Source organism: Micromys minutus (genome assembly GCF_963924665.1).
Source record: "Micromys minutus genome assembly, chromosome: 19".
Classification (NCBI taxonomy): Eukaryota; Metazoa; Chordata; class Mammalia; order Rodentia; family Muridae; genus Micromys; species Micromys minutus.
In genome coordinates, this window is record NC_137954.1 from 151029 (window position 1) to 178585 (window position 27557).

At 37.4% G+C, this 27557-nt stretch overlaps 1 protein-coding gene across 3 annotated transcripts in view; it reads left to right on the top strand.

The window, feature by feature from the left end:
- The window catches only part of GULP1 (GULP PTB domain containing engulfment adaptor 1), a 235266-nt gene that overhangs the window by 108619 nt on the left and 99090 nt on the right, over positions 1-27557 (top strand). For 2 of the 3 annotated variants that reach the window (XM_080933399.1, XM_080933400.1), the window contains exons 2-3: positions 14345-14413; positions 18055-18116. In XM_080933399.1, the coding sequence (XP_080789525.1) occupies positions 14386-14413; positions 18055-18116 (90 nt within the window). In that variant the 5' untranslated portion in view covers positions 14345-14385. Of the gene's footprint in view, positions 1-14344; positions 14414-16643; positions 16698-18054; positions 18117-27557 lie in introns of those variants that run through there. The other variant, XM_080933401.1, reaches the window with a different exon arrangement.

Consider the following 27557-nt stretch of genomic DNA (forward strand, 5'->3'; position numbering starts at 1 on the left):
AGAGGACTACCTGGTATGACTTCAGTTGGAGAAGATGTGCTTAACTCTGGAGAGACTTGAAGCCTCAGGGAGTGGAGATTCCTGGAAGGGGAGAGTGAATAACATCCTCTTGGAGACAGAGGGAAGAAGAAATGATATGACAAACTGTGAGAAAGCTAACCAGGAGGTAGGCAATGACTGGATTTTAAAAGAATAAAAGTAAAAATACTTATACATAGTATTTTAAATATGGATTGCAAGCCAACTATTCCCTTCTCAATATCTTTGAATCTACTTGAACTGTAGTAACCTTTGATTTTTCTGTGCCTAACTTCCCAACGTTTTAATGGCTATCATTTCCCATGTAGTCACAAAAGAAAATAAGATATATTCTAACAAAAAAAAAAAAAAAAAAACATAAAAGTAAAAGTTGTTCCTGTGTGCTTTACATTAAATGTTCATTCTCACATGAATTAGTACTAATAAATGATATTTTAAAAAGAGAAAAAAATAAAGAAAGAGGGAGGGAGGGAGAGAGAGAAGAAAGGAAGGAAGAAAAGAAGGAAGGAAAGAAAGAAAGAAAGAAAGATGGATGGAAGAATATTTTTAACATTGGTTTGTTGCATTAATCACAGGCCCAGGGTAAGGTAAAATTTTTTTTTTTCAAACATGTGATGAACCCATGAAGAGATTGCTGAGGAGAAATAATTTATCAGTTATAAGAAAAGCATTGAAAAGTAAGCAACATAGAAAACTAATTTAGTTCAGCTTACTGTAGTCACACTAAGGTTAGAAGGGAAAAGGTCATGGTAGCAATGGCAGAAGTAGAAGGTGTTATTTACCATGTCCAAGTAGTTGTGTGCAGGCCTGGCTAATACACCTTTGTTGCCAAATGTCAGAGAAGCATGGCTTTCCTCTATGTGCATATGAATACTTAATTCTATGTCTTAGTTCCATCTCAGGAAAATGAATTTCATGATTTTGGGCACCCACATAAATTGGTCAAAAACATTCTGGCAATGTCTTAAAACCTACCAAAAAGGCAATTTAAACCTTTGCCTAAACCTAAGTTTTTTAAATCTGTGGGAGCTTCTTTTTTTTTTTTTTTTTTAAACGATTTTATTTTTCAAAACAAAGATAGATGTAAAGATTTTAAACATTTTTTGCTTAAAATTATACATTTTTGTCAGTACTGTTTTTTCAGACATTAAAATAAATTTTACATAAAACCATGTGAATATGTTTTTTAGACGGTACTTGATTTTTTTCAAGGGCTTGACAGTATGCATTGAAAACTTACTAGTTGCAATAAGCGTAAAGTACATGCAAAACAAAACGCAACATGGAAATAGTCAAAGTCTTCTTGTTTTGTAAATATATGTAGATTTTTTTTTTTTTGTTTTCTTTATTTCTTGGACTTCATACAGTCTGTGAGTTGTTTCTGGGGGAGTGCAAGCCTCTGGGGTTAGCATCCCACTATCAGTGACTGCATATTATGTCTGTTCTTTTGTGACTGGGTTATCTCACTCAGGATGATCTTCTCTAGATGCAGCCATTTTCTTAAGAATTTGGTTAAGTCATTGTTTCTGGTGGCTGAGTAGTATTCCATTGTGTATATGTACCACAATTTTTGTATCCATTCGTCTTCTGAAGGACATCTGGGTTCCTTCCAGCTTCTGGCTATTATAAATAGAGCCGCTATGAACATTGTGGTGCATATATCTTTGTTGTGTATTAAAGTGTCTCTGGGGTATATGCCCAGAAGTGGAATAGCTGGGTCTTCAGGTAGTACTATATCCAATTTTCTGAGGTATCGCCAGACCGATTTCCAGAGTGGTTGTATTAGCTTGCAACCCCACCAACAGTGGAGAAGTGTTCCTATTTCTCCGCAGCCTCGCCAGCATCTGCTGTCATCTGAGTTTTGGATCTTGGCCAATCTGACTGGAGTGAGGTGGAATCTTAGGGTTGTTTTGATTTGCATTTCCCTGATGGCTAAGGATGTCGAGCACTTCCTCAGATGTTTTTCGGCCATTCAGAGTTCCTCAACTGAAAAAGATTTGTTTAGCTCTGTACCCCATTTTTTAATAGGGTTATTTGATTCTCTGGTGTCGAGCTTTTTGAGTTCCTTGTACACCTTAGATATTAGGCCTCTATCTGATGTGGTGTTGGTAAAGATCTTTTCCCATTCTGTTGGTTGCCGTTTTGTTTTCTTGACGATTTCCTTAGCCTTACAGAAACTTTGCAATCTCATTAAGTCCCATTTGTTAATCTTTGACCTTAGAGCTTGAGCCATTGGTGTTTTGGTTAGGAAATTTTCTCCTGTGCTTATGTGTTCTAAGGTTTTCCCTACTTTCTCATCTAATAATTCCAGTGTATCAGGTTTAATGTGGAGATCATTAATCCACTTACACTTGAGCTTTGTACAAGGAGATAAGAACGGGTCTATTTTCATTCTTTTGCATGTTGAGTGCCAGTTGGACCAGCACCATTTGTTGAATAGGCTGTCCTTTTTCCATTGAATGTTTACTGCTCCTTTGTCAAAAATCAGGTGACCATATACATGAGGGCTCATTTCTGAATCTTCTATTCTATTCCATTGATCCACTTGCCTATTTCTGTACCAGTACCATGCAGTTTTCAGCACAATTGCCTTGTAATATAGCTTGAGGTCAGGGATAGTGATTCCCGCTGATGTTTTTTTGTTGTTGAGGATGGTTTTCGCTATTCTAGGTCTTTTGTTATTCCAGATGAAATTGCACATTGATCTTTCCAATTCCATGAAGAACTGGGTTGGAATTTTGATGGGGATTGCATTGAATCTGTAGATTGCTTTTGGTAGGATGGCCATTTTTAAGATGTTGATCTTTCCAATCCATGAGCATGGGAGATCTTTCCATTTTCTGAGATCCTCCTCAATTTCTTTCTTCAGAGGTTTGAAGTTCTTGTCATACAGGTCCTTCACTTCCTTAGTTAGAGTCACACCAAGGTATTTCATAGTTTTTGTAACTATTGTGAAGGGTACCTTTTCCCCAATTTCTTTCTCCACATGTTTGTTTTTTGAGTATAGGAATGCTACTGATTTGTTTGAGTTAATTTTGTATCTGGCCACTTTGCTGAACTTGTTTATCAGCTGTAGGAGTTCTCTGGTGGAATTTTTGGGGTCACTCAAGTGCGCTGTCATGTCATCGGCAAAGAGTGATGTTTTTATCTCTTCCTTTCCGATTTGTATCCCCTTGATCTCCTTTTGCTGTCTAATTGCTCCAGCCAGGACTTCCAGTACTATGTTGAATAGGTAGGGAGAGAGTGGGCAGCCTTTTCGAGTCCCTGATTTTAGTGGGATTGCTTCAAGTTTCTCGCCATTAAGTTTGATGTTGGCTGTTGGTTTGCTGTATATTGCTTTAATTATGTTTAAATATGGGCCTTGGATTCCTGTTCTCTCCAGGACTTTTAACATGAAGGGGTGTTGGATTTTGTCGAATGCTTTCTCAGTGTCTAGTGAGATGACCATGTGATTTTGGTCTTTAAGTTTGTTTATATGGTGGATTACATTGATGGATTTCCTTATGTTAAACTATCCCTGCATCCCAGGGATGAAGCCTACTTGGTCATGATGAATGATCGTTTTGATGTGTTCTTGGATTCCGTTTGCAAGGATTTTGTTGAGTAGTTTTGCATCAATGTTCATAAGTGAGATTGGTCTGAAGTTCTCTTTCCTTGTAGGGTCTTTGTGTGGCTTAGGTACGAGGGTTATTGTAGCCTCAAAAAATGAGTTGGGTAATATTCCATCTGATTCTATCTTTTGGAATAGCTTGGTGAATATTGGTGTTATATCCCCAATAAATGTCTGATAAAATTCTGCACTGAACCCGTCTGGACCTGGGCTTTTTTTGGTTGGGAGGCTTTTGATGACTTCTTCTATTTCTTTAGGTGTTATAGGGTTATTTAGATGGTTTACTTGGTCCTGGTTCAACTTTGGTACCTTGTATCTGTCTAGGAATTCGTCCATTTCCTCCAGATTTTCCAATTTTGTGGAGTATAAGTTTTTGTAGTAGGATCTGATGATTTCTTGTATTTCCTTAGTTTCAGTTGTTATGTCACCACTTTCCTTTCTGATTTTGTTAATTTGGATACTCTCTCTTTGCCCTTTAGTTAGTCTGGCTAGGGGTTTATCAATCTTGTTGATTTTCTCAAAGAACCAACTCTTTGTTTTGTTGATTTTTTCAATGGTTTTTTTTGTTTCTATTTGGTCTATTTCTGCCCTAATTTTGATTATTTCTTGCCGTCTACTCTTTTTGGGTAAATCTGCTTCCTTTTGTTCTAGGGCTTTTAGCTGTGCTGTCAGGTTGCTGCTGTGAGCTCTCTCCAGTTTCTTCTTGGAAGCACTTAGAGCAATGAGTTTTCCTCTCAATACTGCTTTCAATGCCTCCCATAGGTTTGGGTATGTTGTGTTTTCGTTTTCGTTGAATTCTAGAAAATCCTTAATTTCTTTCTTTATTTCTTCTTTGACCCTGCTATCCTTTAGCAGAGTGTTGTTTAGTTTCCATGTGTATGTGAGCATTTTGTTGTCTTTGTTGTTGTTAAAGACCAGCCGTAGACCATGGTGATCTGAGAGGATGCATGGGAGTATTTCAATCTTCTTATATCGATGAAGGCTCGTTCTGTGTCCAATTATGTGGTCAATTTTCGAGAAGGTGCCATGGGGTGGTGAGAAGAAGGTGTATTCTTTTACTTTAGGATAGTATGTTCTGTATATATCTATTAATTCTAGTTGGTTCAAAGTCTCTGCTAGTTTTGCAGTGTCCTTGTTCAGTTTTTGTTTCCCTGATCTGTCCATTGGTGAGAGTGGGGTGTTAAAGTCTCCCACTATTATTGTTTGGGGTGAAATGTATTTTTTGAGCTTTAGTAGAGTTTCTTTTATGAATGTGGGTGATTTTTTATTTGGAGCATATATGTTAAGGATTGAGAGTTCCTCCTGACAGATTTCCCCGGTAATGAGTAAAAAGTGTCCTTCTTTATCTTTTTTGATAACTTTTGGTTGGAAATTTACTTTATTCGATATTAGAATAGCCACTCCAGCTTTCTTCTTGGAGCTGTTTGCTTGGAAGTTTTTTTCCTACCCTTTTACTGTGAGATAGTGTCTGTCTCTGTCTCTGAGATGAGTTTCCTGTATGCAGCAAAAGGCTGGATTTTGTTTATGTATCCAGTCTGATAATCTGTGTCTCTTTATTGGGGAGTTGAGCCCATTTATGTTAATAGATATCAAGGAATAATTGTTTCTGTATCCTGCCATTTTTGCTTTTTTGGGTTGAGTTGTGTCCGTGTTTTTTTTCTTTTTTTAGTTTTCTTGTTTAGGAGTTTTCTTGTTTTTACTAGGCTGTATTTTCCCTCCTTGTATTGGGTTTTCCACCTGTAATTCGTTGTAGTGCTGGGTTTGTGGTCATATATTGTGTGAATTTTGATTTGTCTTGAAATATCTTTGTCTCTCCATCGATGGTGATTGATAGTTTTGCTGGGTATAGCAGCTTGGGCTGGCACTTGTGCTCTCTTAAGGAGTGCATGATGTCTGTCCAGGCTCTTCTAGCTTTCATAGTCTCTGCTGAGAAATCGGGTGTGAGTCTGATTGGTCTGCCTTTATAAGTTACCTGACCTTTTTCCCTTACTGCTTTTAGTATTCTTTCTTTACTTTGGGCACTTGATGTTTTTACTATTATGTGTCGGGAGGTATTTCTTTTCTGGTCCAACCTATTTGGAGTTCTGAAGGCTTCTTTTATGCTCGTGGTCATCTCATTCTTGAGGGTAGGGAAGTTTTCTTCTATGATTTTGTTGAAGATATTTACTGTGCCTCTTAGTTGATACTCTTCTCCCTCTTCTATTCCTATTATCCTTAGGTTCGGTCTTCTCATTGTGTCTTGTATTTCCTGGACATTTTGGGTTAGGAGCTTTTTGTTTTTTGCATCTTCTCTGGCTGTTTTGTCTATGTTTGCAATGTTGTCTTCTGCCCCCGAGATTCTCTCCTCGATCTCTTGTAATCTGTTGGAAATGCTTGCTTCTGTGACTCCTGATTTCTTTTTTTGGCGTTTTGACTCTAGGGTTATCTCTTTTAGCGCTTTTTTTTATTGTGTCAATTTCTGTTTTAATTTCCCTCTTCCATTCCTTTATTTCCTTGGTTCTGTTTTCGTCTCGTTCTTTGAGTTCTTTGAGTGTTTTTCTTGTTTCTTCTTTAAAAGCTTCTGAATCTTTTTGCTTTTCCTCCCTTTCTTGTTTAAGTAACTCTATCAGCGTCTTGAGGCATGTTTTCAGGTCTGTGTCTTCTTTCTCTGGAGTGTTTGGAATTCCTATGTTTGCTACTATCGGAGAGCTGGGTTCTGGTGTTGCTAGATTGTCTTGGTTTCCTTGGGATATACTCTTTCTCTTTCCTCTTGCCATTTTGTTGTCAGTGATATGTTCTTGCCTTTCCCTTGTATCTGGTCTGTGTCCCTGGTACACTTTCCGTGTGCACTCCACAGAGATCTCTCTACTCCCCAGCAGCCCAGGTTCCGGGTGGCAGCTGGGCCAGGCTCTGCTCTGCGTACTGAAGTCACCTCCGGGTGGGAACAGATGTTCCTAAGATTTGTTCCTGGTCACAGTAGCTCATCCTGTAAGAGCCGCCTTTCCGGCTGGTGGTTGGGCCAGGCTCTGCTCTGCGACCTGAAGTCGTCTCCGGGTGGGAACAGAAGTTCCTAAGATCTGTTCACGGTTACTGGATCGGGGAGGACAGGGCAGGTCAGGGCAGGGGGTGCCCTTTCCGTGTGCACTCCGCAGAGATCCCTCTGCTCCCCCGCAGCCTAGGTCTCCCACTCACCAGTTGCTCAGCCTGTACGAGCCGCCTTTCTGGCTGTAGCCGCCTTTCCGGCTGGTGGTTGGGCCAGGCTCTGCTCTGCGACCTGAATTCCTCTTCGGGTGGGAACAGAAGTTCCTAAGATCTGTTCCAGGTCTCAGTAGCTCAGCCTGTACGAGCCGCCTTTCTGGCTGGAGCCGCCTTTCGGGCTGGTGGTTGGGCCAGGCTCTGCTCTGCGACCTGAAGTCCTCTCCGGGTGGGAACAGAAGTTCCTAAGATCTGTTCCAGGTCTCAGTAGCTCAGCCTGTAAGAGCCGCCTTTCTGGCTGGAGCCCCCTTTCCGGCTGGTGGTTGGGCCAGGCTCTGCTCTGCGACCTGAAGTCCTCTCCGGGTGGGAACAGAAGTTCCTAAGATCTGTTCCTGGTTATTGGATCGGGGAGTACAGGGCAGATCAGGGCAGGGGGTGCCCTTTCGTGTGCACTCCGCAGAGGTCCCTCTGCTCCCCCGCAGCCTAGGTCTCCCACTCACCAGTTGCTCAGCCTGTACGAGCCGCCTTTCTGGCTGGAGCCGCCTTTCCGGCTGGTCGTGTGGGAGCTTCTATAAGGTTATAATAATCATTCTGAAGCCCTGTAATATTTTTATTTATTTATTTATTTTTAACATCTTCATTTTACAAAACAAAGATAAATGTACAGATTTCAAGCATTTTTTTTGCGTAAAATTATACAATACATTTTTGTCAGTACTTTTTTTTCAGATTTTAAAATAATTTTTACATACATCTATATGAATAGTCAGTACATGATCTTTTTAAAGGTTTGACAGTATGCATCGAAAACCCAATAGTTACAATGAGCACAAAGTACATGCAAAACAAAATGTAACATGAAAATAATCAAAGTTTTCTTGTTGTGTAAAGATTTTTTTGTTTTGTTTTGTTTTGTTTTCTTTATTTCTTGGACTTTCTACAGTCTGTGAGTTGTTTCTGGGGCAGTGCGAGCCTCTGGGGGTTAGCATCCCATTATGAGTGACTGCATATTATGTCTGTTCTTTTGTGACTGGGTTATCTCACTCAGAATGATATTCTCTATATGCAGCCATTTTCTTAAGAATATGGTTAAGTCATTGTTTCTGGTGGCTGAGTAGTATTCCTTTGTGTAAATGTACCACATTTTTTGTATCCATTCATCTTCAGAAGGGCATCTGGGTTCTTTCCAGCTTCTGGCTATTATAAATAGAGCTGCTATGAACATAGTGGTGCATATATCTTTGTTGTGTACAAACGTGTCTTTGGGGTATATGCGCAGAAGTGGAATAGCTGGGTCTTCAGGTAGTACTATGTCCAATTTTCTGAGGTATTCGCCAGACTGATTTCCAGAGTGGTTGTATTAGTTTGCAACCCCACCAACAGAGGAGAAGTGTTCCTCTTTCTCGCCAACCTCACCAGCATCTGTTGTCATCTGAGTTTTGGATCTTTGCCAATCTGACTGGTGTGAGGTAAAATCTAAGGGTTGTTTTGATTTGCATTTCCCTGATGGCTAAGGATGTCCAGCACTTCCTCAGATATTTCTCAGCCATTCGATATTGCTCAACTATACCCCATTTTTAAATAGGGTTATTTGATTCTCTGGTGTCTAGCTTTTTGAGATCCTTGTACACCTTGGATATTAGGCCTCTATCTGATGTGGTGTTGGTAAAGATTTTTTCTCATTCTGTTGGTTGCCGTTTTGTTTTTTTTTTTTTTTTTTTTAAAAACGACTTTATTTTGCAAAACAAAGATAAATGTACAGATTTTAAACATTTTTTGCTTAAAATTATACATTTTTGTCAGTACTGTTTTTTCAGACATTAAAATAAATTTTACATAAAACCATGTGAATATGTATTTTAGTCAGTACTTGATTTTTTTCAAGGGCTTGACAGTATGCATTGAAAACCTACTAGTTGCAATAAGCGTACAGTACATGCAAAACAAAACGCAACATGGAAATAGTCAAAGTCTTCTTGTTTTGTGAATATATGTATATTTTTTGTTTTCTTAATTTCTTGGACTTCACACAGTCTGTGAGTTGTTTCTGGGGGAGTGCAAGCCTCTGGGGTTAGCATCCCACTATCAGTGACTGCATATTATGTCTGTTCTTTTGTGACTGGGTTATCTCACTCAGGATGATCTTCTCTAGATGCAGCCATTTTCTTAAGAATTTGGTTAAGTCATTGTTTCTGGTGGCTGAGTAGTATTCCATTGTGTATATGTACCACAATTTTTGTATCCATTCGTCTTCTGAAGGACATCTGGGTTCCTTCCAGCTTCTGGCTATTATAAATAGAGCCGCTATGAACATTGTGGTGCATATATCTTTGTTGTGTATTGAAGTGTCTCTGGGGTATATGCCCAGAAGTGGAATAGCTGGGTCTTCAGGTAGTACTATATCCAATTTTCTGAGGTATCGCCAGACAGATTTCCAGAATGGTTGTATTGGCTTGCAACCCCACCAACAGTGGAAAAGTGTTCCGCTTTCTCCACAGCCTTGCCAGCATCTGCTGTCATCTGAGTTTTGGATCTTGGCCAATCTGACTGGTGTGAGGTGGATTCTTAGGGTTGTTTTGATTTGCATTTCCCTGATGGCTAAGGATGTCAAGCACTTCCTCAGATGTATCTCGGCCATTAGGTGTTCCTCAACTGAAAATGATTTGTTTAGCTCTGTACCCCATTTTTTAATAGGGTTATTTGATTCTCTGGTGTCTAGCTTTTTGAGTTCCTTGTACACCTTGGATATTAGGCCTCTATCTGATGTGGTGTTGGTAAAGATCTTTTCCCATTCTGTTGGTTGCCGTTTTGTTTTCTTGACGATGTCCTTAGCCTTACAGAAACTTTGCAATCTCATTAAGTCCCATTTGTTAATCTTTGACCTTAGAGCTTGAGCCATTGGTGTTTTGTTCAGGAAATTTTCTCCTGTGCCTATGTGTTCTAAGGTTTTCCCTACTTTCTCATCTAATAGTTTCAGTGTATCTGGTTTAATGTGGAGATCTTTAATCCACTTACACTTGAGCTTTGTACAAGGAGATAAGAACGGGTCTATTTTCATTCTTTTGCATGTTGAGTGCCAGTTGGACAAGCACCATTTGTTGAATAGGCTGTCCTTTTTCCATTGAATGTTTACTGCTCCTTTGTCAAAAATCAGGTGACCATATACATGAGGGCTCATTTCTGGATCTTCTATTCTATTCCATTGATCTACTTGCCTATTTCTGTACCAGTACCATGCAGTTTTCAGCACAATTGCCTTGTAATATAGCTTGAGGTCCGGGATAGTGATTCCCGCTGATGTTTTTTTGTTGTTGAGGATGGATTTCGCTATTCTAGGTCTTTTGTTATTCCATATGAAATTGCACATTGATCTTTCCAATTCCATGAAGAACTGGGTTGGAATTTTGATGGGGATTGCATTGAATCTGTAGATTGCTTTTGGTAGGATGGCCATTTTTAAGATGTTGATCTTTCCAATCCATGAGCATGGGAGATCTTTCCATTTTCTGAGATCCTCCTCAATTTCTGTCTTTAGAGATTTGAAGTTCTTGTCATACAGGTTCTTCACTTCCTTAGTTAGAGTCACACCAAAGTATTTCATAGTTTTTGTAACAATTGTGAAGGGTACCTTTTCCCTAATTTCTTTTTCCACATGTTTGTCCTTTGAGTATAGGAAGGCTACTGATTTGTTTGAGTTAATTTTGTATCCGGCCACTTTGCTGAACTTGTTTATCAGCTGTAGGAGTTCTCTGGTGGAATTTTTGGGGTCACTCAAGTACACTATCATGTCGTCGGCAAAGAGTGATGTTTTTATCTCTTTCTTTCCGATTTGTATCCTCTTGATCTCCTTTTGCTGTCTAATTGCTCCAGCCAGGACTTCCAGTACTATGTTGAATAGGTAGGGAGAGAGTAGGCAGCCTTGTCGAGTCCCTGATTTTAGTGGGATTGCTTCAAGTTTCCCACCATTAAGTTTGATGTTGGCTGTTGGTTTGCTGTATATTGCTTTTATTATGTTTAAATATGGACCTTGGATTCCTGTTCTTTCCAGGACTTTTAACATGAAGGGGTGTTGGATTTTGTCGAATGCTTTCTCAGTGTCTAGTGAGATGACCATGTGATTTTGATCTTTAAGTTTGTTTATATGGTGTATTACATTGATGGATTTCCTTATGTTAAACCATCCCTGCATCCCAGGGATGAAGCCTACTTGGTCATGATGAATGATCGTTTTGATGTGTTCTTGGATTCCGTTTGCAAGGATTTTGTTGAGTATTTTTGCATCAATGTTCATAAGTGAGATTGGTCTGAAGTTCTCTTTTCCTGTAGGGTCTTTGTGTGGTTTAGGTACGAGGGTTATTGTAGCCTCAAAAAATGAGTTGGGTAATATTCCATCTGATTCTATCTTTTGGAATAATTTGGCGAGTATTGGTGTTATATCCTCAATAAAAGTCTGATAAAATTCTGCACTGAACCCGTCTGGACCTGGGCTTTTTTTTGGTTGGGAGGATTTTGATGACTTCTTCTATTTCTTTAGATGTTATAGGGTTATTTAGATGGTTTACTTGGTCTTGGTTTAACTTTGGGACCTTGTATCTGCCTAGGAATTTATCCATTTCCTCCAGATTTTCCAATTTTGTGGAGTATAAGTTTTTATAGAAGGATCTGATGATTTCTTGAATTTCCTCAGTTTCAGTTGTTATGTCCCCACTTTCCTTTCTGATTTTGTTAATTTGGATACTCTCACTTTGCCCTCTAGTTAGTCTGGCTAGGGGTTTATCAATCTTGTTGATTTTCTCAAAGAACCAACTCTTGGTTTTGTTGATTTTTTCAATGGTTCTTTTTGTTTCTATTTGGTCTATTTCTGCCCTAATTTTGATTATTTCTTGCCGTCTACTCTTTTTGGGCATATCTGCTTCCTTTTGTTTTAGGGCTTTTAGCTGTGCTGTCAGGTTGCTGATGTGAGCTCTCTTCAGTTTCTTTTTAAAAGCACTTAGGGCTATGAGTTTTCCTCTCAGTACTGCTTTCATTGCATCTCATATGTTTGCGTATGTTGTGTTTCCTTTTTGTTGAATTCTAGAAAATCCTTAATTTCTTTCTTTATTTTTTCTGTGACCCTGCTATCCTTTAACAGAGCATTGTTTAGTTTCCATGTGTATGTGGGCTTATTGTTGTCTTTGTTGTTGTTAAAGACCAGCTGGAGACCATGGTGATCTGAGAGGATGCATGGGTGTATTTCAATATTTTATATCGATGAAGGCTTGTTCTGTGTCCAATTATGTGTTCAATTTTCGAGAAGGTGCCATGGGGTGGTGAGAAGAAGGTGTATTCTTTTACTTTAGGATAGTATGTTCTGTATATATTTATTAATTCTAGTTGGTTCAAAGTCTCTGCTAGTTTTGCAGTGTCCTTGTTCAGTTTCTCTTTCCCTGATCTGTCCATTGGTGAGAGTGGGGTATTAAAGTCTCCCACTATTATTGTGTGGGGTGAAATGTATTTTTTGAGCTTTAGTTGAGTTTCTTTTATGAATGTGGGTGATTTTTTATTTGGAGCATATATGTTAAGGATTGAGAGTTCCTCCTGACTCATTTCCCTGGCAATGAGTAAAAAGTGTCCTTCTTTATCTTTTTTGATAACTTTTGGTTGAAAATTTACTTTATTCGATATTAGAATAGCCACTCCAGCTTTCTTCTTGGAGCTGTTTGCTTGGAAGTTTTTTTCCCACCCTTTTACTTTGAGATAGTGTCTGTCTCTGTCTCTGAGATGAGTTTCCTGTATGCAGCAAAAGGCTGGATTTTGTTTATGTCTCTTTATTGGGGAGTTGAGACCATTTATGTTAATAGATATCAAGGAATAGTTGTTTATGTTTCCTGCCATTATTGCTTTTTTTGGTTGAGTTGTGTTTGTGTTTTTTCTTCTTTTAGTTTTCTTTTTTAGGAGTTTTCTTGTTTTTACTAGGCTGTATTTTCCCTCATTGTATTGGGTTTTTCACCTATAATTCATTGTAGTGCTGGGTTTGTGGTCAGATATTGTGTGAATTTTGATTTGTCTTGAAATATCTTCGTCTCTCCATCGATGGTGATTGATAGTTTTGCTGGGTATAGCAGCTTGGGCTGGCACTTGTGCTCTCTTAAGGAGTGCATGATGTCTGTCCAGGCTCTTCTAGCTTTCATAGTCTCTGTTGAGAAATCGGGTGTGAGTCTGATTGGTCTGCCTTTATATATTACCTGACCTTTTTCCCTTACTGCTTTTACTATACTTTCTTTACTTTGGACACTTGATGTTTTTACTATTATGTGTCCGCAGGTATTTCTTTTCTGGCTTAACCTATTTGGAGTTCTGAAGGCTTCTTTTATGCTCGTGGTCATCTCAGTCTTGAGGGTAGTGAAGTTTTCTTCTATGATTTTGTTGAAGATATTTACTGTGCCTCTTAGTTGATACTCTTCTCCCTCTTCTATTCCTATTATCCTTAGGTTCGGTCTTCTCATTGTGTCTTGGATTTCCTGGACCTTTTGGGTTAGGAGCTTTTTGTTTTTTGCATCTTCTCTGGCTGTTTTGTCTATGTTTGCAATGTTGTCTTCTGCCCCCGAGATTCTCTTTTGGATCTCTTGTAATCTATTGGAAATGCTTGCTTCTGTGACTCCTGATTTCTTTTTTTTGGTGTTCTGACTCTAGTGTTATCTCTTTTAGCGCTTTTTTTATTGTGTCAATTTCTGTTTTAATTTCCCTCTTCCATTCCTTTATTTCCTTGGTTCTGTTTTCGTCTCGTTCTTTGAGTTCTTTGAGTGTTTTTCTTGTTTCTTCTTTAAAAGCTTCTGAATCTTTTTGCTTTTCCTCCCTTTCTTGTTTAAGTAATCTATCAGCGTCTTGAGGCATGATTTCATTTCTGTGTCTTCTTTTTCTGGAGTGTTTGGAGTTCCCATGTTTGCTGTTATGGGAGAGCTGGGCTCTGGTGTTGCTAGATTGTCTTGGTTCCCTTGGGATATACTCTTTCTCTTTCCTCTTGCCATTTTGTTGTCAGTGATATGTTCTTACCTTTCCCTTGCATCTGGTCTGTGTCCCTGATTCTCCACTGGTTGAGGTGTCAGATGGGTCGAGCCCTGTTTTATGCCTCAGAGTAGTCGGGTGTGAGCAGAATTTCCAATTTTCTGTTTCTGTTTGCAGGAGCTGGCACGGCAGGGCAGAGCAGGGCAAGGCAGGGGGTGCACTTTTCTTGTGTACTCCACAGAGATCTTTCTGCTCCCCTGCAACCCATGTCTCCCACCCACCAGTTGCTCAGCCTCTATGAGCCGCCGATCTGGGTGGCAGGTAGGCCAGGCTCTGCTTTGTGTCTGGAAGTCGCCTCCGGGTGGAAACAGAGGTTTTAATTTTCTGTTCCCAATCCCTGGATTGGGCAGGGCGGGGCAGGGCAAGTTACGGTGTGCAATTTCTGTGTGCACTCCGCAGAGATCTCTCTGCTCCCCTGCAGTCTTGGTCTCCCACTCACCAGTTGCTCAGCCTCTATCTCCTTTATGTTTTTAACAGGGTACTGAGTGTTATTGACCTGAGCAGTTGGGAGTTTCAACATGAACCGTGCTTTTAACAGGAAGAAAGGTAAGATAACTTGACAGTCAAATCAGTATTCTTACTAATAAAGTGAAAATAACTTGTGCTTTTTCTATTTATCAAAGCAATTTGGTTATATTAGAGCAATTCACATCTGTAGCTATTACTAACTGATATGTTTTCATTTTATCCTAATTAAAAATAATTAAAATGCTTAGTTCACAATACATGTGAATATATTATATGTTCACTAGCAAATTATATGCTATATTGTAAAACTGCATCGAATAAAATGATCTGAATTCTTTCCTTATGGAACTAGTTTTCTTTAGTAGGGAACAAGGAGCTATATTCTACTTAACCTGTTTCTTGTGATTTTTAGAGTAAGTATTTAAATAATGGTTATCAGATTTCTAGATGTTTAAAGGCTAGTGGAGATGATAATTATGTACAATTATAGATAAACAGACAGAAGTGAGCAATTAGGTTGTATTCTACACTAAAATTTAGGTAGATATTGTAAATTGCCCAAGCAGGATATAGAAAATCCAATTATTGTATTATTATCTATATAAAGTTTTAGAAGTTGACCTTAACTGTCCTGGGTAATAAAAAATGACCCAACGGTAAAATTAACTGTCATTATTCAATGTGTGAACAATAGATATCCAGAGCCAGCAACTACAAAGTTAGTGTTCTATTTGTTTTAGTGAAGTGTGTTCTCTCCAACTCTACCCCTTTATTGAGTATTCCAGGATTTATGAATCCCTTTCTGATCTCAAACTCACTGTGAAGTTAGGAGAATGAACTTGAATTTTGATAATCTGTCTTCCAAATGGCAAATGTTGGGATTAAAGGCATGAACCATTGCACCTGTTCACAAGATGCTAGGGATCACACTCAGGGCTCCATTCTAGCCAAGCATTCTACTGTTGGAACTAAAATGAGCAAATGATGCTCTGACACATACAACAGAAATAAAAGTGGGGTAACTTTAAATACTCTCATGGAAGTCAAATTTGAGAATTCTTTGTATGCAATGAAGAATGTTTTTCATTATTTAAGGGTTATATTTTCAATCATGACATTTATTGTAGAGGAGGGGAAAATAAGTGTAAATTATAAAGCCACTGATTTAGCATAAAAATATTCACATAGTTTGTGAAGGTATAAAGAGATTATTAAATTATTGTTTGTGAAGTAAGAGGTGCAAACACTTGGATGGGGGTAAGCAGACTAGTATATTCAGTGGGAATTTAGATAATGTGATCTTTCAGACCCCATTCAAATTTGTGAATCTGAAAACATTTTATTTGTTAGTCTGAAAAAAGAATGTGATATTCCTTGATGTCTACAACTTGCTTCTGATTTAAAACCCATTAAAAAGAAAATGTTTTCCTTTTTGTGGTAGCAAAGTCAGGAAATAGCCCTACAATACTGCAGAGTCTGCAGGAAAATACTTACATCATGATCCATCAGCTGGGTCACAAATCTCTCCAGGCCTTTTGAGATACGCTGTAGATTGATGTTAAGGTGATACATAATTGGACAGGAGAGAGAGAGAGGCAGGAAAAGGTGGAGGAGAGAAATTGGAGGAGAGGGGAGGAGATTGCATGGAGGTGGACGTTTATGTTTCTCTCAGCACATCTCTTCATAAATAAGGTCATTATGAATGTTTTATAAGGGATGAAATTGTACAAGATCATTTGATTTATCTAGGTGGCCAAATTATATTTTACCAATTGGATCTGAGTGTTTTGGTATGTTCTTTGATGTGGCAATTTAATTGTGTTCAAAGGCTGTACTGGTGGGACACATAAAGCGTGCCACAGAGTTGGTGTGTGTTTGTGTGTGTGTGTTTGTGTGTGTGTGTGTGTGTGTGTGTGTGTGTGTGTGAGTGTGTGTGTAAGGCCTGGTAACAACACACCAAGGGGAATTGTGGGAGAACAACATGTCAGGCCAATCTTATCCACCTGGGACAGAAGCAGCAGAGGTGCATGGAGTGAGCTGAGCAAGAGTTCATAGAGATGACCTGGAGCACCAAGTTAGAGATCCTATCAGTGCCAGATGGCTCTGAGGGAGCCAGCAAAGCTTAGGATAAAAGGCTAAGCCATCATTTTAATAATTACCACAACAATACATAGTTCTGATTACAGCTGTCTTTCTGAAAGCTTCAAAGCCAAAGGCCCCATTTAAATCTCAATATACTCTTGAAAAACATTTGAATTTCCAGTGAAAAATTTCAAGGACCAATGTTCCTTTCTAATTCAACAGAACATGAGTTTGACACATGTGCACATTGGAAGGACACATTGGGAAGTAAGAAATACAGGTATTTGTGTTTCTTGCATTGTTTCATTCTTCTCCAACTTTCTTCACCTTTATATCACACGTTTAAATTAAACTCACTTCTCTCTAAGGTCCCTTTTAGAAATTATATCCTTTCAGTAAAATTTCAGATAGTAGATCAAATTGTTAAAATGGTGGCATATGTACCACCATATTCTAATTATTTTAATCAGAAAATTATTGTTCTTAATATTGTTCTTCCTCTAGGTAAGAACTTAATGAAACACATTACCTTAAGTTAAAGTTAATTTAAGATAGCAAGATATATAATTACTAGAAATAATTAAGGCACTAGTCTTTTCTTAATAAAAACCATCTGTTAATATTGTGGTATGTGAATATATAGCCAAGGCTAACCTCAAACTTGCTGTGCTCTTACACATACATCACTTTTCCTGGTCCTCCCTTTCTGTCTTTTTCATGTAGCAGCTTCCTGCACAGTACTTCATGTCTCAGAAACAGAGGTATAAGGAGCCCTGGACCCCACTAACCAACTCATCTAGCTAAAGTAACACACTCATAATTCAGTGAGAAAACATGTCTCAGAGAATGAGGTAGCTAGTCACTAACAAAGACCACCAACATCAACATCTGTCCCATACTTGTACACATATGTGCCTGCCACACAAAAATATGTACAAAAATAAATTTTGACTAATGTGCATTGGATGTTACTTACATTTATATCACCTGTATTTCAGTAAATGTTGTATTTTATCTATATATACATATTACATTTAAAAATTACCAAATATTATGGCAAATGTATAAAGGGAGAAAAGAGCAACAATCTTCAAAATTCTAATTCATAGTTTTTTGGTTTTTTTTTGTTTTTAAAGATTTCATTTTTAAAGACTTTTAAGTATCTGAATATACTTTATTTTATTGGAGAAGTAGTTTTTGTGTGTATTACTCTTCAGCAGACTGTAAAGTTAGAATCAATATGACAAATAAAATAGACTTAAAAATATGTCCTTTGTTTTGTTTTTCTAATACAAGGTCCTGGCTGGCCCTGTATTCACTATGTAGACCAAATTGGCCTCAGACTATCAGAGCTCTACTAACTTTTGCCTTATAAGTGCGGGAACAAAATCATATGCAAGTGTAAATAATACATTTATGCACACAGTAATGAAGTATCAGTTTCTAACAAAGCATTTTCAAAATTCAGCTGAGATTTTTAAATTATCTTAAAAGAAGCAAATATGGTATTATTAACATATGCTTTACAAACTGGAGGAGGATAAAGATAAAAAACGCATATATTACTATAATGTCACATATATATGGCATCATAGAAATTTGTGGTTTAATCCAATACTGCATTTTCTCTGTTACAGACAAAACATGGATGCATACGCCCGAGGCCTTATCAAAACATTACATTCCTTATAATGCAAAGGTAAAATAGTTATTGGGATATGATCTAATATTATACTGTTATATGTTATGTTGAAATTATTGTGCTAATTTGAAAACAATCTTATGCATTGACATGTCCTGGTAAGCAGTACTTAAACTAATTTGATATTACTGAAATAATTGATGTAAGATATAAAATGTTGTTTTTATATCCAAATTTCTTTGAAAAGTATACTCCATTTAGCTTCTCTATAGTCATGTATTTGACTGAGGATTTTTTTCAAATCATGACCAAAAAACAAGTTGGGGAGGAAAGGATTTATTTTGTTTACACTTTAGTATCATTTGACTGAAGATCAATGATTTTAAAAATCATTAGTTAGACTATATTTAAATTACTTTGCAGTGTCATTGCCTCTGGAAAATTAAAAATCTTTAAAATCATTTTTCCTTAAAAACATCTTAATATCATAGTACAGAAACAACAAAAACATCTAATCCTAGAAAATGAGGTTCAGTGTTAATATGTAATCGACAGTTAAGAAAACAGGTGCCAGGTGGTGGTAGTAGAGACAGAGGCTTTCGAATATCTGAGTTTGTGTCCAGCCTGGTTTATTGAACAAGTTGCAGGACAACCAGGGATACAGAGAAAAATCCTGTCTCACAAACAATAACAAGTACAACAACAAAGGTGGGGTGGGAGGCAAATGAAATTCAGACTATAAAATTTCTGTGATTACTATATTTAGATGAAGGAGCATTAGTACATTTGCCAGCATTTTAACAATTTGATCTACTATATGAAATTTTACTGAAAGGATATAATTTCTAAAATGACCTTAGAGAGAAGTGACATTATAGTTAGCAAAAGATCTGAACTAGTTTTCAGAGAAATCTGAATTAAAATCTTAAAGAAATAAAAACAAACAAAATGAGATTTTGAATAAAGCTTTGGCTGTTGGACTTTGAAGATAGCATGGAGGAAATAGGAAACCTTATTATTTTAAAATTATTTCTAATAACCTTAGTATTTAGAATTATATATATATATATATATATATATATATATATACATATATATTACTATTTTAGAAAAATACATAGACATGTGTGCACGCACACACACATAAGAATATTAGGCACAAACTTAGGGGTTATTTTAGAAAAAAACTGAAAAGTTTATAAAATAGAAAATCAGTGGGACCCCTCAATAGTGTTGGTTCATGTCCATACTGGCAGAAGAAATATATAAAAGACTAGAGAAAGAAACTCCCTCAGAATGTTTGCAGTGCATCAGCATTTGTTAGGGACCAAAAAAAAAATTCAAAAAATAAAAATAAAAAACAAAACAAAACTGTGATTGCACCTAAAAAACATGCTCTACAATACTTTCTATGGAACAGAAATATTTATGAATTTCCATGTAAAAATTGATATGGAGGTTGATTGCCACTGTTTATCATGCAAAGTCAATGAACCAAAGAAAATTTTTACTACCTATCATGCCAAATATTTACCATATAGATAAACAGATAGACAGATAGATCGAAAGAAAGCTAATATTATTTTGAGCTGCACAGTCAGGTATTGATAGTCACTGTACAATTTTATCATTTTGGCAGAACCAAGGGCTATTTCACTTTGTGTAATTAAAATAAATTACATTGAATTACTTGTTTGTCAAATGTTGGAAGGCTCTATTTTCGGTACAACTCCCTTTTACTTTAGTACTACAATGTTTTTGTGATAATGAAGATCTGTATTTAGACAGTCTTAAGTTCCTTCAGCTGTACCAGACTCATAGCTAGAAAATAACTGACATTAAAGAAAAGCTATAGAACATATTCTTATATGGAGACCACCAATGTTCTGTAAGGCTTCAGCAACAGTGCCTAACGCACAAGCTGTTTAATAAATGAGAGACTGACTAGGTGTTATTACACACATTCATAGAGTACTGGTTTTGCTTGTTCTTCATGTAGCTTATGATGGAAAAATCAGGTTTCTTTTGTCTGTTTTAATTTTGTGTAAAAGTGAGGATGTATATCATACATCCATCAAGTAGCATTGCAGCCCTTGGTTTTGTTCCCTCTTTTGTAGCACTTGGTTATCTTTGGACCAAATTTAAAAATGTGCTTTCTTCTTGTTCAACTCTATGCCTTGTGAAAAGCCTGTGTTCACATAGCATGGAAAATTACAGACAATGGAACTAAATTGCCATGGAGTGTAGTCTAACTAACAATTTTAGCTGTAAGAACTTTCGTGTATATGAACTGTGCATTCAAATATAAAAAGTCAATGATAGCAAATTTGTTGTTGAATTATTTGAGGTATAAATAAGGTAGATGAAATTTAAAACACATATGACATAAATATTCAGTTGATATTAACAACTGCTTTTCCATAGAGCTTATCTTTTTTTTTTGTGAAGCATTTTTCTTTCTTTTTTAGTTTTTCTTTTTCTTTTTTTTTTTTTTTTTACAATAAGCAAAAATATGTAATACAGGGTGAAACCCGGAATTTGTCAATGTGTTCTTGGTGTTTAAGGATTGAGCATGACTTTTTGTTTTGTTGTTTTGTTTTGTTTTCTTTTTTTTCTTGGACTTCACACTGTCTGTGAGTTGTTTCCAGGGCAGTGCCAGCCTCTGGGGTTAGCATCCCACTATCAGTGACTGCATATTATGTCTGTTCTTTTGTGACTGGGTTATCTCACTCAGGATGATCTTCTCTAGATGCAGCCATTTTCTTAAGAATTTGGTTAAGTCATTGATTCTGGTGGCTGAGTAGTATTCCATTGTGTAAATGTATCTCAATATCTGTATCCATTCATCTACTGAAGGACATCTGGGTTCTTTCCAGCTTCTGGCTATTATAAATAGAGCTGCTATGAACATTGTGGTGCATGTATCTTTGTTGTATATTAAACTGTCTCTGGGGTATATGCCCAGAAGTTGAATGGCTGGGTCTTCAAGTAGTACTATGTCCAATTTTCTGAAGTATCGCCAGACTGATTTCCAGAGTGGTTGTATCAGTATATAACCCCACCAAAAGTGGAGAAGTGTTCCTCTTTCTCCACAACCTCGCCAGCATCTGCTGTCATCTAAGTTTTGGATCTTGGCCAATCTGACTGGTATGAGGTGGAATCTCAGGGTTGTTTTGATTTGCATTTCCCTGATGGCTAAGGATGTCAAGCACTTCCTCAGATATTTCTCAGCCATTCGATATTCCTCAATTGAGAACATTTTGTTTAGCTCTGTACCCCATTTTTAATAGGGTTGTTTGATTCTCTGGTGTCTAGCTTTTTGAGTTCTTTGTATACCTTGGATATTAGGCCTCTATCTGATGTAGAGTTGGTAAGGATCTTTTCCCATTCTGCTGGCTGCTGTTTTGTTTTCTTGACAATGTCCTTACCTTACAGAAACTTTGCAATCTCATTAAGTCCCATTTGTTAATCTTTGACCTTAGAGCTTGAGCCATTGGTGTTTTGTTCAGGAAATTTTCTTCTGTGCCTATGTGTTCTAAGGTTTTCCCTACTTTCTCATCTAATAGTTTCAGTGTATGTGGTTTAAGGTGGAGATCTTTGATCCACTTACACTTGAGCTTTGTACAAGGAGATAAGAACGGGTCTATTTTCATTCTTTTGCATACTGAGTGCCAGTTGGAACAGCACCATTTGTTGAATAGGCTGTCCTTTTTTCATTGAATGTTTACAGCTGTTTGTCAAAAATCAGGTGACAATATACATGAGGGCTCATTTCTGGATCTTCTTTTCTATTCCATTGATCTACATGCCTATTTTTATACCAGTACCATGCAGTTTTCACCACAATTGCCTTGTAATATAGCTTGAGGTCAGGGATAGTGATTTCTGCAGATGTTTTCTTATTGTTGAGGATGGATTTCACTATTCCAGGTCTTTTGTTATTCCATATGAAATTTCACATTGATCTTTCCAACACAATGAAGAACTGGGTTGGAAATTTGATGGGGATTGCGTTGAATCTGTAGATTGCTTTTGGTAGGATGGCCATTTTTAAAATGTTGATCCTTCCAATCCATGAGCATTGAAGATCTTTCCATTTTCTGAGATCTTCCTCGATTTCCTTCTTTAGAGGGTTGAAGTTCTTGTCATACAGGTCCTTCACTTACTTAGTTAGAGTTATACAAAGGTATTTTATAGTTTTTGTGACTATTGTGAAGGGTACCTTTTCCCTAATTTCTTTCTCCACATGTTTGTCCTTTGAGTATAGGAAGGCTGATTATTTGTTTGAGATAATTTTGTACCCAGCCACTTCGCTGAACTTCTTTATCAGCTGTAGGAGTTCTCTGGTGGAATTTGTGGGGCCAGTTTAGTACACTATCATGTCATCTGCAAAGAGTGATGTTTTTACTTCTTCATTTCCGATTTGTATCCCCTTGATCTTCTTTTGCTGTCTAATTGCTCCAGCCGGGACTTCTAGTACTATGTTGAATAGGTAGGGGGAGAGTGGGCAGCCTTGTCAAGTCCCTGATTTTAGTGGGATTGCTTCAAGTTTCCTACCATTCAGTTTTATGTTGGCTGTTGTTTTTCTGTATATTGCTTTTATTATGTTTAGGTATGGTCCTTGGATTCTTGTTCTTTCCAGGACTTTTATTATGAAGGGGTGATGAATTTTGTCAAATGTTTTTTAGCATCTAGTGAGATGACTGTGATTTTTTCTTTGAGTTTGTTCATATGGTAGATTACATTGACGGATTTCCTTATATTAAACCATCCGTGCATCACAGGGATGAAGCCTACTTGGTCATAGTGAATGATTATTTTGATGTGTTCTTGGATTCCGTTTACAAGGATTTTGTTGAGTATTTTTGCATCAATGTTCATAAGTGAGATTGGTCTGAAGGTCTCTTTCCTTGTAGGGTCTTTGTGTGATTTAGGAACGAGGGTTATAGTAGCCTCTAAAAATGAGTTAGGTAGTATTCCATCTGATTCTATCTTGTGGAATAGTTTGGAGAGTATTGTGTTATGTCCACAATAAATGTCTGATAAAATTCTGCACTGAACCTGTGTAGACCTGGGCTTTTTTTGGTTTAAGGGCTTTGGATGACTTCTTCTATTTTGTTAGGTGTTATGGGACTATTTAGATGGTTTACTTGGTCCTGGTTTAACTTTAGTATCTTGTGTCTGTCTAGGTATTCATCCATTTCCTTCAGATTTTCCAACTTTGTAGAGTTTAGGGTTTTGTAGTAGGATCTGATGATTTCTTGAATTTCCTCATTTTCAGTTGTTATGTCTCCACTTTCCTTTCTGATTTTGTTAATTTGTATACTGTCTCTTTGCCCTCTAGTTAGTCAGGCTAGTGGTTTATCAATCTTGTTTATTTTCTCAAAAACCTGCTCTTCCTTTTGTTGATTCTTTCCATGGTTCTTTTTGTTTCTATTTGGTCTATTTCTGCCCTAAGTTTTATTATTTCTTTCTTCTACTCCTCTTGGGTGTATCTGCTTTCTTTTGTTCTAGAGTTTTCAAATGTGCTGTCAAGTTGCTTATGTATGCTCTCTCCAGTTTGTTTTTCGAAGCGCTGAGAGCTATGAGTTTTCCTCTCAGTACTGCTTTCATTGCATCCCATAGGTTTGGGTATGTTGTGTTTTCATTTTCATTTAATTCTAGAAAATCCTTAATTTCTTTCTTTATTTCTTCTTTGACCCTGCTTTCCTTTAACAAAGCGTTGTTTAGTTTCCATGTGTAAGTGGGCTGTTTTGTTGTCTTTGTTGTTTTTAAAGAGCAGCCTTCGACTATGTTGATCCTAAAGGATGCAAGGGAATATTTCAATCTTCTTATATCAATTGAGGCTCTTTCTGTGTCCAATTATGTGGTCAATTTTCCAGAAGGTGCAATGGGGTCCTGAGAAGAAGGTGTATTCATTTACTTTAGGATGATATATTCCGTAGATATCTATTAATTCTAGTTCGTTCAAAGTCTCTGCTAGTTTTACAGTGTCCTTGTTCAGTTTCTGTTTCCATGATCTGCCCATTGGTCAGAGTGGGGTATTAAAGTCTCCCACTATTATTGTGTGGGGTAAAATGTATTTTTTGAGCTTTAGTAGGGTTTCTTTGATTAATGTGGGTGCTTTTGTATTTGGAGCTTATATGTTAAGGATTGAGAGTTCCACCTGACAGATTTTCCTTGTAATGAGTAAAAAGTGTCCTTCCTCATCTTTTATGATAACTTTTGGTTGGAAATTTATTTTATTCGATATTAGAATAGCCTTTCCCGCTTGCTTCTTGGGGCTGTTTGCTTGGAAGTTTTTTTTCCCACCTTTTTTACTCTGAGATAGTATCTGTCTTTGTCTCTGAATTGAGTTTTCTGTATGCAGCAAAATGCTGGAGTTTTTTAATGTATCCATTCTGATAGCCTATGTCTCTTTAATGGGGAGTTGAGTCCATTTATGTTAATAGATATCAAGCAGTAGTGGTTTCTGTTTCCTGCTATTATTTCTTTTGTAGGTTGAGTTGTGTCTGTGTCTCTTTCTTCTTTTGGTTTTCTTGCTTAGGAATTTTCTTTTTTTACTAGGATGTAGTTCCCCTCATTGTTTTGGGTTTTCCACCTATAATTCGTTGTAGTGCTGTGTTTGTGGTCAGATATTGTTTAAATTTAGATTTGTCTTGATATATCTTCATCTTTCCATCTATGGTGAGTGATAGTTTTGCTGGGTATAGTAGCTTGGGCTAGCGCTTGTGCTCTCTTAGGGTCTGCATGATGTCTGTCCATGTTCTTCTAGCTTTCATAGTCTCTGTTGAGAAATTGGGTGTGATTCTGATTATTCTGCCTTTATATGTTACCTGACCTTTTTCTCTTACTGCTTTTAGTATTCTTTCTTTGCTTTGGGCACTTGGTGTTTTGACTATTATGTGTCGGGAGGTATTTCTTTTCTGGTCCAACCTATTTGGAGTTCTGAAGGCTTCTTTTATGCTTGTGGTCATCTCATTCTTGAGGGTAGGGAAGTTTTCTTCTAGGATTTTGTTGAAGATATTAACTGTGCCTCTTAGTTGATATTCTTCTCTCTCTTCTATTCCTATTATCTTTAGGTTTGGTATTCTCATTGTGTCCTGGATCTTTTGGAAATTTAGGGTTAGGAGCTTTTTGATTTTTGCATAGATTCTTGCTGTTTTGTCTATGTTTACAATGTTGTCTTCTGCCCCCAATATTCTCTCTTCCATCTCTTGTAGTTATTGGAAATGCTTCCTTCTGTGACTCTTGATTTCTTTTTAGCTGTTCTACATCTATGGTTCTCTCTTTTAGTGTTTTCTTTATTGTGTCAATTTCTGTTTTAAATTCCTTCCTTCATTCCTTCATCTCTTTGGTTCTGTTTTCCTCTAGTTCTTTGAGTTCTTTGAGTGTTTTTCTTGTGTCTTTTTAAAAGATTCTAATTTTTTTTTGCTTTTTCCTCAGTTCTTGTTTAAAGATGTCTATCAGCATCTTGAGGTATGATTTTTGGTGTGCATCTTCTTTTTCTGGAGTGTTTGGCATTCCAATTATTGCTGTGATTGGAGAGCTGGGTACTGGTGTTTCCAGGTTGTATTGGTTTCCTTGGGATATGCTCTTTCACTTTTCTCTTGCTAGCTTGTTGTCAGTGATATGTTCTTGCCTTTTCCTTGTACCTGGTCTGTGTCCCTGGATCTCCACTGTCCAGGTGGCAGATGGTCCGAGCCCTGCTGTGTGCCCCATAGCCACCAGGTGGGAACAGAGGTCCCAATGCTGGGTTCCTGGTCCCTGGATCAGGCTTGGCAGGGACGTGCTTTTTGTGCGCACTTGGCAGAGATCTCTCTGCTCCCTGGCTGCCCAGATCCCCTTCTCACCTATCTTTAATCCTTTGGGAACTGCTGGTCCAGGTAGCAGATGGGCCGAGCCTCCACAGAGCTTATCAAAATGTCTTCTTAAGTGTTTTTATATATGATTGCTATGTCGGTGCAGAACATTATTGCTAATGTATATTTCCTTAAATTTATGGTATTGGTGTGTTTTTCATGACTTCTCTTAGCAGGGATGGATTTACATGGTGACCTTGTATACTGACTAACAATATTATCTCCACCTTACAAGTTAGAAAACTGATTGGGAAACACTACATATTTTGCCTATTCTTACAAAGACAGTAAGGTAGAGACAAGTAGAAAAGCTGAGGTTCCTTTGACTTTAATGTTGTGTGTTTTTAAAAACTAAATGTGATAATAGTGGGTTATGAATATATTATTTAAATGTTTATTTGCATAAAGCATTGTTGACTAAGATTTACTTAAGGATGGTGTATTCCAGATCTTTCTATATGTGTGGTGTTTGCTTTCATAAAGAAGGACAATAGCCTGCATAAAGGTCATGGTGTCTTTGTTTGGTTTCTATTGCTGTGACCAAAACAACTTGGGAAGGAAAGGGATTCTTTGTCTAACAGGATACAGGTCATCATCAAAGAAAGCCAAGACAGGAACCCAAAGCAAGAGACTGTTGAAGGAATACTGGCATGTTCCCTGTTTTCTATCTGCTTTCTTATACTACGTAGAACCACTTGCCTAGAACTGGCACTGCCCACACTGGGCTGAACCTCTCATCAATCATTAATCAAGAAAATTTAACATAGACATGTCCATAGGCCAATCTGTTGGAGGTGAATCTTCTGATACATTCTTTCCAGGTGTCTCTAGTTTATGTTAAAATGGGTAAAACTAACCAGTACATACCATGTTCTGTGCCATTCACATGACACTTGTGAAAAGTTGTAGAGACTCAGAGAACAGTGAGTTACCCCTATGAGTTAGGATTTCCAAAGTTAAGTAAAGGTAGGCTATCATTTCCTTCCTTCAGTTTTGACTGAGGGATTTTAGGGTAAGCAGTTGTCAGCAAGGTATGATGTATACAATGGATATGATAAGAGCTTAACTCTAGCCCAGATTCTAAAAATGATAAACAATATATCAAAAATTTCTCCACAAAGTTTGATCTGTAAGATTGTGTTGGCTATTTTTATGTCAATTTGACACAAGCTAGAGTATTTTGAGAAGAGGGACTTTGAGTTGAGAAAAATTGCTCTATAAAACTGGCCTTTAGCTAGGTTTACTGGGAATGTTCTTGATTAATGATTGAAGTAGGATTCCCAACCTATGTTGGATGGTGTCAACTCTCATTAGTTGCAATTAGTGTATGAGAAAGCAGTGTAAGCAGGCTAATATGAATTCCTCTATGGCATCCTTTTACTTCATGTCTTTGGGCTGCTGACTCAAGTTTTTGCCCTGACTTCCTTCAGTGATGGAAGGTGGCCTGAAGTTTGTAAGGGGGGTTAAATCCTTTCTTCCCCAAAGTTTTTGGTCAAAGTGTTTTATCACAGCCATAGAAATACTAAGAAGAGAAATACTAAGGAAAGGAAGTAGGGAGAGAATGAATCTACATGATAGACCAATCAAAAGAACTTGCTGAAATTCTTGCCAGAAGCTGACCCTGAAGACCACAGGT